Below are 14,564 nucleotides of genomic sequence, written 5' to 3'. Positions count from 1 at the left end.
GTACTGGTCCCACCTCCCCCAGAACCGGTTCCAATGTCCCAGCAATTTGAATCCCTCCCTTCTGCACCACTCTTCAAGCCACATATTCATCTGAGCTATCCTGCAATTCCTGCTCTGACTAACACGTGGCACTGGTAGCAATCCTGAGATTACTACCTTTGAGGTCCTACTTTTTAATTTAACTCCTAGCTCCCTAAATTCAGTTTGTAGGACCTCATCCCGTCTTTTACCGATATTGTTGGTATCTATATGCACCACAACAATTAGCTGTTCACCCTCCCCCTCCAAAATGTCCTGCACCCGCTCCGAAACATCCTTGATCCTTGCACCAGGAAGGCAACATACCATCCTGGGGTCTCGATTGCGGCCACAGAAACGTCTATCTACTCCCCTTACAATAGAATTCCCTACCACTATATCTTTCACTCTTTTTCCTGCCCTCCTGTGCAGCAGAGCCACTCGTGGTGCCATGAACTTGTCTGCTGCTGCCTTCCCCTGATGAGTCATCCCCCCAACAGTACCCAAAGCAGTGTATCTGTTTTGGAGGGGGATGACCGCAAGGAACCCCTGCACTACCTTCCTTCCACTGCTCTTCTTGTTGGTCGCCCATCCCCTATCTGTCTGTGTAACCTTTACCTGCAGTATGACCAGCTCACTAACCGTGCTATTCACGGCATCCTCAGCGTCGTGGATGCTCCAGAATGAATCCATGCGCAGCTCCAGTGGCGCAATGCGGTCTGTCAGGAGCTGCAGCAGGATACACTTCCCGCACATGTAGTCGTCAGGGATGCTTCCCACATAGCACAGGAGGAGCATTTAAGATCCGTTTACCACCAGACCTTAATACCGCCCTGAAAAAGCAGGTCTTACTGGATCTTAAGTGGGCGGTATGGACACAGATCTGACAGCTTTATAGTTCTCCACACTTTGATGTATTTTTAAATGGATTGTAGTATTTTCTAGTGTTAGGCAATAATATAAATGGACTAATGAAGCCTTATTTACTCCTGTAATCTCTCTCACTCACTAGTCTCACTCACATTAGTCTCACTCCACCACCCCCCCAGTCTCTCTCCCCCCGAGACTCTCTCCCCCCCACCCCCCCGTCTCTCTCCCCCCCTCTCCTCAGTCTCTCCCCCGCAGTCTCTCTCCTCCCCCTAGACTCTCCCCCCCCCAGACTCTCTCCCCCCAGTCTCTCTCTACCCCCCCCCAGTCTCTCCCCTCCCCAGACTCTCCTCCCCCCAGTCTTTCCTCCCCCCGCCAGTCTCTCCTTCCCCCAGTCTCTCCTCCCCCTAGTCTCGTCTCTCCCCAATCTCTCTCACCCCTGTCTCTTCCCCCCCCCCCGAGTCTCTCTCATCCCCCAGTCTCTTCCCCCCGCCGCCAATCTATCTCACCTCCCAGTCTAGCTCACCCCCTACAATAATCTCCACCCCCCACAGCGATCTCACTCTCCCCCCACCCCACCCCCCAACATCGATACAGCGATTTCACTCTCTCCCTCCCCCCCCCCCCACACAGCACTCTCACTCTCTCCACCCCCCCCTCCCCCCACCCCACAGCGATCTCAGGCCGGCAGTCTCTGGCCTCTTGCCGCTGCCTCTCCAGGGGGGCGGAGCTTGACAGCCGTGCACACATGCACACAACTTGGGAGCCGAAGATTCCCAAGTCGATAGGCCTCCTCTGCCGCACACCGCCCTCTCCACTGCGCTCCCGCACTGCTCCGCCACTGCCGACATGGAAAAGACGCAACCGTCGGAGCACCGCTAAGGATTGGGCGGGGGCGATTTAAATGGAAAATCCAGCCCCTAATCTCGACTGTGAGGTCCGGGAAACAACAAGCAGAGAAGAGAACAATATGCTTATATCTCACTATGCTGAATAAGATATACGACAGCACCTGATTATGAACACTGGTCTGGATTTTTGGCTCATTTCTACCTCGGTTACCGCCCTGGCGGGGTGTTAAATGCTGTTTTGGGGCGTTATACCAGGATTTCCCGCCTGAGCAGAAGATTCAGCTATTGGTTTACGCCAATGCAAAAGCTTATCGCCCCGCTCTCCGTTTTTAGCGTGATGATGACGTCAATCGTCATGCAATGCTGCACTAGTGCCCCAGATGGAACATTCGCCATTAACGCCTCATTTAAAGCCCACCCCAGGAAACAGCTGAAAAAACCAGGTGGTCCCAGGGTGCGACAGGCAATATTGGCAGCATTTTTAAATGGAGGGAAGAGGATCCGACATCGCAGGTCATGTTGACGACAACGGTTGCGCACATAATGCTGTGTGAAGCTCCGACTTGCAAAATTCATTTTTATCCGCCATTCCAGTCCCCTTACAACTTCAGCGAGAGAATTTAATGGGAGCATTACTAGTTTACCAGCGTATCATGCTCCATGCTATTGCCAGGCGTGACAAGCTAGAGGAAGGACTCTTGGCCTTGTCGGCCCACGGATGATGAGAGGCCGAAGACGTCCAGGGAGGAGGGCTTAACCCCCCACGGGTTTACAGGCACCCACGCTCAGACCTTCGGCTCTCTGAGGAGCAGTGTATGAGAAGGCTGCGTTTCCGAAACGAAGTGTTGACAAAGATATGCCGGGGCCGAAAGTCAGAGTCTGTATAAGGCCCGTTTCCACCATTTTGCGGAAGCCATGCGGCGGAATCGAGTGGCCGCCACTTTGCAGTCCATTGGCCGCCTCGACCCAAATTCAGGTCGGAGATTTTTCGGCCTGTCCCCACTTCCACCTCGCTGTTGCCGACCGCCACAAGTGCGTCATCAAAGCGCGCACCGCTGCTATCCCGCACCTTTAATTTGCCTCAAATTTAGTTGAAGAAATCCACGAGCCACTGGACGGTGCCCCCGGCAGTTTGTTCTGTTGCGGCACCTTGTCTACTCTCTCTCTCTCTGATGGTGCGGCAGCCATTAAAGGCAAGTGCCGAATGCCGCAGCCGCCATCTTATTTTTTTCTGCCGGCCGACTTCCACGTCGGCCAGACTATTGCTCCACTGAGTTTAGCTGGGCCACCAACAGGCAGCCTGGCACCCCCTCTTGGGTACCAAGTCCCTGGCCTGGTCAAAATCCTCCCTGGTGGCACAGTGGCCGAAGATAAAAAAAATACCCAATTCTCCCCCCTTTAACGGAGGGGAGAGAGATGAGTGATGCACATGCGCTGTGACATCACCACCGCTCCACCACTGAGTGACAGCGGCGGAGTCTTGATCCCGCCCCAACTTTCACCCCTCAGCATGACTTACCGCCGCACTTCAGCCCCAACTATGACAGACTTCCAGTCCAACTTAAAAAATCTTCTAAGTCCTGAAAACCGATCCAAGGGCCGCCTCAATGCCCCCGACGGAAAAACGAGGTAAAAAAAATCATAGGTGCACCAGCTTTCTGGCGTGCCTGAATTTCAGCCCCGCCATCTCCTACAGGCGGGCCCATGCCTGCACCACTCTGCAGGAGCCTTCAAGACTCCCCTCAACAGGTTTCCGAATTCATTGTGGTGTGCTGCATGTTGCACAGCTTGGTCATGATGAGGGGCCAGGCAATGCCAGTGGGGATTGCAGGCCCACCTGAGGAGGAGGAGGATGACGACGAGGAGCCTGGTGAGGCCCTACTTGTATAGCCACCCCATCCACGGAGGAGGCAGCGGGTGATGCTGCCGGACCAACACTCGCACATCGCCAGCTCATAAATGGAGGAAACAGAGGGATGGAGCTAATACTGGACACGCTATGTGCCCTCATAAAGGCACATCTCCGGTGAACGTTGGAATGATGCACAAGACACCAATGGCAAATGATGAGTCATAAATTTTACTGCAACAAAGTCACAAAAACACCCCCACCAAAATAAAACCATACAATATACAGTGTTACGTTGTAGGGCACTAAACAATGAAGCTTCTTTACCACCGCAAGTTTCAGCTCGGGCGCACAACATAGAAAACATAGAAAAATAGGTGCAGGAGTAGCCCATTCGGCCCTTCTAGCCTGCACCGCCATTCAATGAGTTCATGGCTGAACATGCAACTTCAGTACCCCATTCCTGCTTTCTCGCCATACCCCTTGATCCCCCTAGTAGTAAGGACTTCATCTAGCTCCCTTTTGAATATATTTAGTGAATTGGCCTCAACAACTTTCTGTGGTAGAGAATTCCACAGGTTCACCACTCTCTGGGTCAAGAAGTTTCTCCTCATCTCGGTCCTAAATGGCTTACCCCTTATCCTTAGACTGTGACCCCTGGTTCTGGACTTCCCCAACATTGGGAACATTCTTCCTGCATCTAACCTGTCTAAACCCGTCAGAATTTTAAACGTTTCTATGAGGTCCCCTCTCATTCTTCTGAACTCCAGTGAATACAAGCCCAGTTGATCCAGTCTTTCTTGATATGTCAGTCCCGCCATCCCGGGAATCAGTCTGGTGAACTTTCGCTGCACTCCCTCAATAGCAAGAATGTCCTTTCTCAAGTTAGGAGACCAAAACTGTACACAATACTCCAGGTGTGGCCTCACCAAGGCCCTGTACAACTGTAGCAACACCTCCCTGCCCCTGTACTCAAATCCCCTCGCTATGAAGGCCAACATGCCATTTGCTTTCTTAACCGCCTGCTGTACCTGCATGCCAACCTTCAATGACTGATGTACCATGACACCCAGGTCTCGTTGCACCTCTCCTTTTCCTAATCTGTCACCATTCAGATAATAGTCTGTCTCTCTGTTTTTACCACCAAAGTGAATAACCTCACATTTATCCACATTATACTTCATCTGCCATGCATTTGCCCACTCACCTAACCTATCCAAGTCACTCTGCAGCCTCAAAGCATCCTCCTCTCAGCTTACGCTGCCACCCAACTTAGTATCATCCGCAAATTTGGAGATACTACATTTAATCCCCTTGTCTAAATCATTAATGTACAATGTAAACAGCTGGGGCCCCAGCACAGAACCTTGCGGTACCCCACTCGTCACTGCCTGCCATTCTGAAAAGTACCCATTTACTCCTACTCTTTGCTTCCTATCTGACAACCAGTTCTCAATCCATGTCAGCACACTACCCCCAATCCCATGTGCTTTAACTTTGCACATTAATCTCTTGTGTGGGTCCTTGTCGAAAGCCTTCTGAAAGTCCAAATATACCTTATCAACTAGTTCTCCCTTGTCCACTCTACTGGAAACATCCTCAAAAAATTCCAGAAGATTTATCAAGCATGATTTTCCTTTCACAAATCCATGCTGACTTGGACCTATCATGTCACCTCTTTCCAAATGCGCTCCTATGACATCCTTAATAATTGATTCCATCATTTTACCCACTACTGAGGTCAGGCTGACCGGTCTATAATTCCCTGTTTTCTCTCTCCCTCCTTTTTTTAAAAGTGGGGTTACATTGGCTACCCTCCACTCGATAGGAACTGATCCAGAGTCAATGGAATGTTGGAAAATGACTGTCAATGCATCCGCTATTTCCAAGGCCACATCCTTAAGTACTCTGGGATGCAGTCCATCAGGCCCTGGGGATTTATCAGCCTTCAATCCCATCAATTTCCCCAACACAATTTCCCGACTAATAAGGATTTCCCTCAGTTCCTCCTCCTTACTAGATCTTCTGACCTCTTTTATATCCGGAAGGTTGTTTGTGTCCTCTTTAGTGAAACATAGAAACATAGAAAATAGGTGCAGGAGTAGGCCATTCGGCCCTTCTAGCCTGCACCGCCATTCAATGAGTTCATGGCTGAACATTCAACTTCAGTACCCCATTCCTGCTTTCTCGCCATACCCCTTGATCCCCCTAGCAGTAAGGACCTCATCTAACTCCTTTTTGAATATATTTAGTGAATTGGCCTCAACAACTTTCTGTGGTAGAGAATTCCACAGGTTCACCACTCTCTGGGTGAAGAAGTTCCTCCGCATCTCGGTCCTAAATGGCTTACCCCTTATCCTTAGACTGTAACCCCTGGTTCTGGACTTCCCCAACATTGGGAACATTCTTCCTGCATCTAACCTGTCTAACCCCGTCAGAATTTTATATGTTTCTATGAGGTCCCCTCTCATTCTTCTGAACTCCAGTGAATACAAGCCCAGTTGATCCAGTCTTTCTTGATAGGTCAGTCCCGCCATCCCGGGAATCAGTCTGGTGAACCTTCGCTGCACTCCCTCAATAGCAAGAATGTCCTTCCTCAGGTTAGGAGACCAAAACTGTACACAATACTCCAGGTGTGGCCTCACCAATGCCCTGTACAACTGTAGCAACACCTCCCTGCCCCTGTACTCAAATCCCCTTGCTATGAAGGCCAACATGCCATTTGCTTTCTTAACCGCCTGCTGCACCTGCATGCCAACCTTCAATGACTGATGTACCATGACACCCAGGTCTCTTTGCACCTCCCCTTTTCCTAATCTGTCACCATTCAGATAATAGTCTGTCTCTCTGTTTTTACCACCAAAGTGGATAACCTCACATTTATCCACATTATACTTCATCTGCCATGCATTTGCCCACTCACCTAACCTATCCAAGTCACTCTGCAGCCTCACAGCATCCTCCTCGCAGCTCACGCTGCCACCCAACTTAGTGTCATCCGCAAATTTGGAGATACTACATTTAATCCCCTCATCTAAATCATTAATGTACAGTGTAAACAGCTGGGGCCCCAGCACAGAACCTTGCGGTACCCCACTAGTCACTGCCTGCCATTCTGAAAAGTACCCATTTACTCCTACTCTTTGCTTCCTGTCTGACAACCAGTTCTCAATCCATGTCAGTACACTAACCCCAATCCCATGTGCTCTAACTTTGCACATCAATCTCTTGTGTGGGACCTTGTCGAACGCCTTCTGAAAGTCCAAATATACCACATCAACTGGTTCTCCCTTATCCACTCTACTGGAAACATCCTCAAAAAATTCCAGAAGATTTGTCAAGCATGATTTCCCTTTCACAAATCCATGCTGACTTGGACCTATCATGTCACCTCTTTCCAAATGCACTGCTATGACATCCTTAATAATTGATTCCATCATTTTACCCACTACCGATGTCAGGCTGACCGGTCTATAATTCCCTGTTTTCTCTCTCCCTCCTTTTTTAAAAAGTGGGGTTACATTGGCTACCCTCCACTCCATAGGAACTGATCCAGAGTCAATGGAATGTTGGAAAATGACTGTCAACGCATCCACTATTTCCAAGGCCACCTCCTTAAGTACTCTGGGATGCAGTCCATCAGGCCCTGGGGATTTATCGGCCTTCAATCCCATCAATTTCCCCAACACAATTTCCCGGCTAATAAGGATTTCCCTCAGTTCCTCCTCCTTACTAGACCCCCCGACCCCTTTTATAACCGGAAGGTTGTTCGTGTCCTCCTTCGTGAATACCGAACCAAAGTACTGGTTCAATTGGTCCGCCATTTCTTTGTTCCCCGTTATGACTTCCCCTGATTCTGACTGCAGGGGACCTACATTTGTCTTTACTAACCTTTTTCTCTTTACATATCTATAGAAACTTTTGCAATCCATCTTAATGTTCCCTGCAAGCTTCTTCTCGTACTCCATTTTCCCTGCCCTAATCAAACCCTTTGTCCTCCTCTGCTGAGTTCTAAATTTCTCCCAGTCCCCAGGTTCGCTGCTATTTCTGGCCAATTTGTATGCCACTTCCTTGGCTTTAATACTATCCCTGATTTCCCTTGATAGCCACGGTTGAGCCACCTTCCCTTTTTTATTTTTATGCCAGACAGGAATGTACAATTGTTGTAGTTCATCCATGCGGTCTCTAAATGTCTGCCATTGCCCATCCACAGTCAACCCCTTAAGTATCATTCGGCAATCTATCCTAGCCAATTCACGCCTCATACCTTCAAAGTTACCCTTCTTTCAGTTCTGGACCATGGTCTCTGAATTAACTGTTTCATTCTCCATCCTAATGCAGAATTCCACCATATTATGGTCACTCTTCCCCAAGGGGCCTCGCACAACGAGATTGCTAATTAATCCTCTCTCATTACATAACACCCAGTCTAAGATGGCCTCCCCCCTAGTTGGTTCCTCGACATATTGGTCTAGAAAACCATCCCTTATGCACTCCAGGAAATCCTCCTCCACCGTATTGCTTCCAGTTTGGCTAGCCCAATCTATGTGCATATTAAAGTCACCCATTATAACTGCTGCACCTTTATTGCATGCACCCCTAATTTCCTGTTTGATGCCCTCCCCAACATCACTACTACTGTTTGGAGGTCTGTACACAACTCCCACTAACGTTTTTTGCCCTTTGGTGTTCTGCAGCTCTACCCATATAGATTCCACATCATCCAAGCTAATGTCCTCCCTAACTATTGCATTAATCTCCTCTTTAACCAGCAATGCTACCCCACCTCCTTTTCCTTTTATTCTATCCTTCCTGAATGTTGAATACCCCTGTATGTTGAGTTCCCAGCCCTGATCATCCTGGAGCCACGTCTCCGTAATCCTGATCACATCATATTTGTTAACATCTATTTGCACAGTTAATTCATCCACCTTATTACGGATACTCCTTGCATTAAGACACAAAGCCTTCAGGCTTGTTTTTTTAACACCCTTTGTCCTTTTAGAATTTTGCTGGACAGTGGCCCTTTTCGTTCTTTGCCTTGGGTTTCTCTGCCCTCCACTTTTCCTCATCTCCTTTCTGTGTTTTGCTTTTGTCTCCTTTTTGTTTCCCTCCGTCTCCCTGCATTGGTTCCCTGCACAAAGTCCATTGTGTAACGCCTGACTTAACATCAATGCTCCTCCAACCTACATTTTCGCCGAAACTTGCAGTCGGAGGCGCAAACTATTTTCAGGCGCTAACTTTAATGCCCCGCCGCGATTAACGCCTCGAAATTCAAAAAGCCCAAAATCCAGCCCAAAGTGTGCACTTGTGTTTTAGCTTCAAGTCTAAGTCAAGAACGTGTAAACATTGGAATTCAGCTGCTATCTGGTGGTGAAGAGGTGATGCTTTGTTTCTGTATGTGTCTTTGTAGTGTAGTCAAACTTTGATTTTTATCATGAAGCATTTTCAAGAGAGTGATATCAAATGCAGTGCTCAGAAAACTACATAGCAGAATGGTGCTGTGTGGTTCACGTCTTTGATTTGTTGCATAGTGAGTTAATGGTCACAACCAATGAGAGTAGCAACTTCCTAGAGGGAGAGAGCAAAATTGGAGGGTGAATTCCCTGAGTATCGCAGACCTACAACCTTTTAATAAGCAACTTGAATACACACATCTGTACAGTCTAGCATTTCAGACCTCACTCTTCACACATTAAACTTCAAAATGTCACATTTTATTACAGATACACCTTTAAAGCCAGGCTTTGCTTCTATTTTTTCAGAACTCAAGAACCTGGCCTCTCCCTAAAGGTAGGGACCAAGACTTATAAGCAGTTGCTAATCTACTGAAACTTTCCCATCAACTGCCTCTATTCACCTATTCATAGAAACATAGAAACATAGAAAATAGGTGCAGGAGTAGGCCATTCGGCCCTTCTAGCCTGCACCGCCATTCAATGAGTTCATGGCTGAACATTCAACTTCAGTACCCCATTCCTGCTTTCTCGCCATACCCCTTGATCCCCCTAGTAGTAAGGACCTCATCTAACTCCTTTTTGAATATATTTAGTGAATTGGCCTCAACAACTTTCTGTGGTAGAGAATTCCACAGGTTCACCACTCTCTGGGTGAAGAAGTTCCTCCGCATCTCGGTTCAAACCACTTCCTCACGTGAAATACCCGAGCACCAGTCTAAAACGATAAAACACAACTCCATTTTAGCAGCTAAGTATCACACCCATGTGTGAGACCCTGGAATGTGAATGTGGTACACCACAAGAGGTCAAATATATAATCCCCATGTTTTCCCCAATAATTCCATGGATATGAGAGAAGAGAGCTCTCACCTCATCAAAGACTTTGGATATAATATGCTTGTCCAAGATCGGGACATACTTTGCGGTTTGAGGAACTGCAGTAGGTGCAAGTGCATCCATTATGGTGAGTCTCTTAGCAATCAAGCTATTTGTCTTGAGCCAATGTGCTGAAGAAATTTCCAGAGAGCTGTAAATATATCAATAAAGAATGCTGCATAAGATTAAAACCACAAGAGAAGGCTAGGCACTCAAAAATACTCAATACTCAAATACTCCAAGGGGTCGAAATTGCCCACCACTGGAAACGGGGCGCACACACCCTGTCTCTAGTGTTTTCACTGCCACAGTGGATGCGGTGGTCTCTTGAGCGAAATTCCACTCTTTAGCTTTTTTTTTCGGCGGACCGGAAGTTGGTCATCATGGGGGTGGATATGCGGCGGTGAGCACACTAGAGTGGCGGAACTTGGAGGCAGGCAGAGTGGCCACCGCTGTCAGTTACCACGGCTCACCCATTTACTTAAAGGGGAGAGCTTGCGTGATTTTTAAAGTTCAGTCCACTGGGCCGCCAGGGAAGGTTTCTGCCTGCTGGCGGCCCGGCCGAACCCAGGGGCGTAATCGTCGGCCCTGCACGGCAGTCAGCCGGAAAAAAAAAACATGGCGGGAGCGGCAGTGCATCTTCCCCTTTAATGGGAGCCGCACCGCCATTTCAGAAGGCCACAGCCTCACTGCACCGCCTGAGAAAAGCAGCTTTTGGCGCCGCCCGGCGGGAGGAAGATTTTCTCGGCGGAATTCCTCCATCGGTGGGGGAACATCAGTAGTGCGCACTCTAATGATGCATTTTGGATGGATCGGCAGCAGCAGAGCGGTGGGGGGGGGGCAGCGGGGGGGGGGGGGGTAGCGGATCACCGCCGAGATACCGCAGGAGCGGAATTTTTTAAATGGTGGCCATTACCAAAAAATCGGTGTCCATTACACTCCACAGCATGGCCGCTGATTTCCAGCGGTAACAGGCCTTAAGGAAAGGGGCAATTTCGGCCCCCAAATCTCTTATGAAAATAGTGTTAGAGCTACTCTAGTGTAACACATTAGGTCAGGTAGAGTATAGTTAAATAATTCTTTAATAAATTGTCCCTGTATTTGTGAACAACTTTTTCTTCTTTTAGTAGGAATGGTTAATTACGAAAGTGATACGATCTATAAAGAAATGCAACAAGTAGTTCACTGTGCATGCTCTCCAAGGTGAATGAGCCACTGCCCTAATAATCCCGAGTCCTGCACCGACAAACAGAATGTCAGCTGACTGAGATTGTGGAGGAAAGTTTAGTATTGGAATTTTTTAGTTGAAAAAGCCGAAGTTGAAAGAAAGGCAGTGCTGAAGCAGTCTAATGATGCATTTTGGATGGATTGGCAGCAGCAGAGCGGTGGGGGGGGGGGGGGAGCGGATCACCGCCGATATACCGCAGGAGCGGAATTTTTTAAAAATAGTAAAAATGGCCAGAGGGAAAAGCTGTAGCAGATCTTTAAAATAAAAGAATTTTGACTGAGGGCGATAGTGTAAAGCGGGCGATATCAGACCAGCCGGCTGGTATATATGTCTCCCTATTTTCATTTCCACTGAAGTCAATGAATAGCAGGAGAGATGTACAATGGGAGGCTGATCCAATATCACCCATTTTACATTTTAGCCCGAAGTCAAAATTACCCCAATGTGCTCACTCCGAAAGGTAACCATATTAAAGGAACAGTACTCCTCACAGGGTTTGTTGCCATACCAGGTTCACAAACCTTCCATTGAGTTGGGGCAGATATAAAAAACTACGAGTTAGGGCAGTGATTCCCTGGAGAAGGACTAGGTTGGGCACTTAGCAGAAGGGGAACGCTAAGGAATATTTACAGAAGGAGACTAGAAAATGCCTGCTTCTCTGGGAATCCATGGACGCGTCCCTCCCTATCTCTGCAATCTCCTCCAGCCTCACAACTCTCCGATATATCTGCACTCCTCTCAAATTCTGGCCTCTTGAGCTTCCCCGGTTATAATCACTCCATCATTGGTGGCAGTGCCTTCAGCTGCTGATGCTCTAAGCTCTGGAATTCCTTGCCTAAACCTCTCTACCTCTCTGTCCTCCTTTAAGATGCTCCTTTAAAACTGGCTCTTTGACCAAGCTTTTGGTCATCTGCCCAAATATCTCCTCATGCGGCTCAGTGTAAAATTTTGTTCGATTAACACTCCTGTGAAGCGCCCTGGGACAATTTACTACATTAAAGGCACTATAAAAATATAAATTGGTGTTATTGTTGAATCAGAATCTGAGAAAAGGTGGGAAGGAAAGAATGGAAGTAATTTGCTTCAACTGGTGAGGGAAAGTTGGGATATCTCCCTTTCGTACTTTTAAGTTCCACTGCTTCAAAAGTGTACTAATTTGTTAACTCTGTATTGTAAACAACTGCTGCACTGTCCATTTTATTTCAGATACTGATTGATCCATTTTGCATTCCAAATATTTTACTGCATTGAAAACATTTATAATATAAATATATTAAGAGTAAGAGGGTAACTAAGGAAAGGGTAGGGCCTTTAGAGACCATGAGGGTAATCTTTGTGTGGAGGCGGAAGATGCTGGCAGGGTTCTTAACGAATGCTTTGCATCTGTTTTCAAAAAGGAAAGAGGTAATGCAGATACTGCTATAGAGGAGGAGTGTGATAGTCTGAATGAAATAAATATAGTGAGAAAGGAAGTATTGAGGAGTTTAGCAACTTTGAAAGTAGATAAGTCCCCAGGCCCGGATGAAATGCATCCGAGGTTGTTGAGTGAAGTAAAAGAGGAAATAGCAGAGGCCTTGACCATCTTTTTCCAGTCCTCTTTGGATATGGGCATGGTGCCAGAGGATTGGAGGACTGCTAATGTAGTACCCTTGTTTAAGAAGGGAAAAAGGGATAGGCTGAGTAATTACAGGCCTGTCAGCCTAACGTCAGTGGTGTGAAAATTATTGGAAAAAGTCCTGAAAGACAGGATAAATCTGCATTTGGATAGGCAAGGATTAATCAGGGACAGTCAGCACAGATTTGTTAAGGGAAGATCGTGTTTGACTAACCTGATTGAATTTTTTGAGGAAGTAACCAAGAGGGTCGATGAGGGTAGTGCAATGTAGTATATATAGACTTTAGCAAGGCTATGATAAGGTCCCGCATGATAGACTGGTCATGAAGGTTAAAGCCCATGGGATACAGGGCAAAGTGTTAAGTTGGATCCAAAATTAGCTTGGAGGTAGGAAGCAAAGGGTAATGATTGATGGATGTTTTTGTGACTGGAAGGATGTTTCCAGTGGGGTTCCACAGGGCTCAGTACTGGGTCCCTTGCTTTTTGTGGTATATATCAATGATTTAGATTTGAATATAGGGTGTATGATAAAGAAGTTTGCAGACGACACTAAAATTGGCTGTGTGGTTGATAATGAAGAGGAAAGTCATGGGCTGCAGGAGGATATCAATCTACTGGTCAGTTGGGCAGAGCAGTGGCAAATGGAATTTAATTAAGAGAAGTGTGAGGTGATGCACTTTGGGAGGGCTAATAAGGAAAGGGTATACACATTAAGCGGTAGGTCACTTAATAGTGTAGATGAACAAAGGGACGTTGGAGTGCTTGTCCACAGATCCCTAAAAGTAGCAGGTGGATAAGGTGGTTAAGAAGGTATACGGAATGCTTGCCTTTATTGGTCAAGGCATAGAATATAAGAGCAGGGAGATTATGCTTAAATTGTATAATACTTTGGTTAGGCCACAGCTGGAGTACTGCGTGCAGTTCTGGTCACCGCATTATAGGTAGGACGTGATTGCACTAGAGAGGGTGCAAAGGAGATTTACTAGGATGCTGCCTGGAATGGAGAATCTTAGTTATGAGGACAGATTGGATAGGCTGGGTTTGTTCTCATTGGAACAGAGGAGATTGAGTGGAGACCTCATCGAGGTGTACAAAATATTGAGGGGCCTGGACATAGTGGATAGTAAGGGTCTATTTCCATTGGTGGAGGGGGCTATTACGAGGGGGCATAGTTTTAAGGTTGGTGGAAGGTTTAGAGGGGATTTGAGGGGGGGGCTTCTTTATGCAGAGTGTTGTGGGGATCTGGAACTCGCTGCCTGGAAGAGTGGTGGATGTAGAAACCCTCACCACTTTTAAGAGATGGTTGGATGGGCACTTAAAGTGCCGTGACCAGCAGGGTTACGGACCTAGAGCTGGCAATTGGGATTAGACTAGATGACCTTTTGTGATATAATGGTAAGTACTGCGGGGAATAGAATGCGGCCAGGGTGATCTCCTGGACTAGTTTCGATCACCTGGATGGGTCGGAGAGGAATTTTCCCAGATTGTTTCTCCCTAAATTGGCTTGGGTTTTTATCTGGTTTTTGCCTCTCCCAGGAGATCACATGGCTCCGGTTGGGGTGGAGTGTAGATGTTATTAGTGTAAGGGATGTTGCAGTGGTGTGGGACGGACTGGTTGGGCTGGGTGCTCTTTGCCTTTCGGTCATTGTTCGTATGTAACCTTTAGGGCTGCTGACCGAGGGCCGTGTGGCTCTTTGTCGGCCGGCGCGGACATGATGGGCCGGAATGGCCTCCTTCTGCGCTGTAAATTTCTATGTTTTTATGTTTCTATATTTGCTCCTGTAGAATCGCCACATTTATT

General features: G+C 47.4%; 1 protein-coding gene across 1 annotated transcript in view; it reads right to left on the bottom strand.

Annotated features, from left to right (window-relative positions):
- The window catches only part of LOC139274658 (von Willebrand factor A domain-containing protein 3B-like), a 275,722-nt gene that overhangs the window by 138,001 nt on the left and 123,157 nt on the right, over positions 1-14,564 (bottom strand). Inside the window, exon 19 of the mRNA XM_070891337.1 lies at positions 9,915-10,071. Coding sequence (XP_070747438.1) covers positions 9,915-10,071 — 157 coding nt within the window. The remainder of the gene's footprint in view (positions 1-9,914; positions 10,072-14,564) is intronic.

Source organism: Pristiophorus japonicus, chromosome 10, assembly GCF_044704955.1.
Source record: "Pristiophorus japonicus isolate sPriJap1 chromosome 10, sPriJap1.hap1, whole genome shotgun sequence".
Classification (NCBI taxonomy): domain Eukaryota; kingdom Metazoa; phylum Chordata; class Chondrichthyes; family Pristiophoridae; genus Pristiophorus; species Pristiophorus japonicus.
This window is presented reverse-complemented; position numbering and strand designations above follow the sequence as displayed.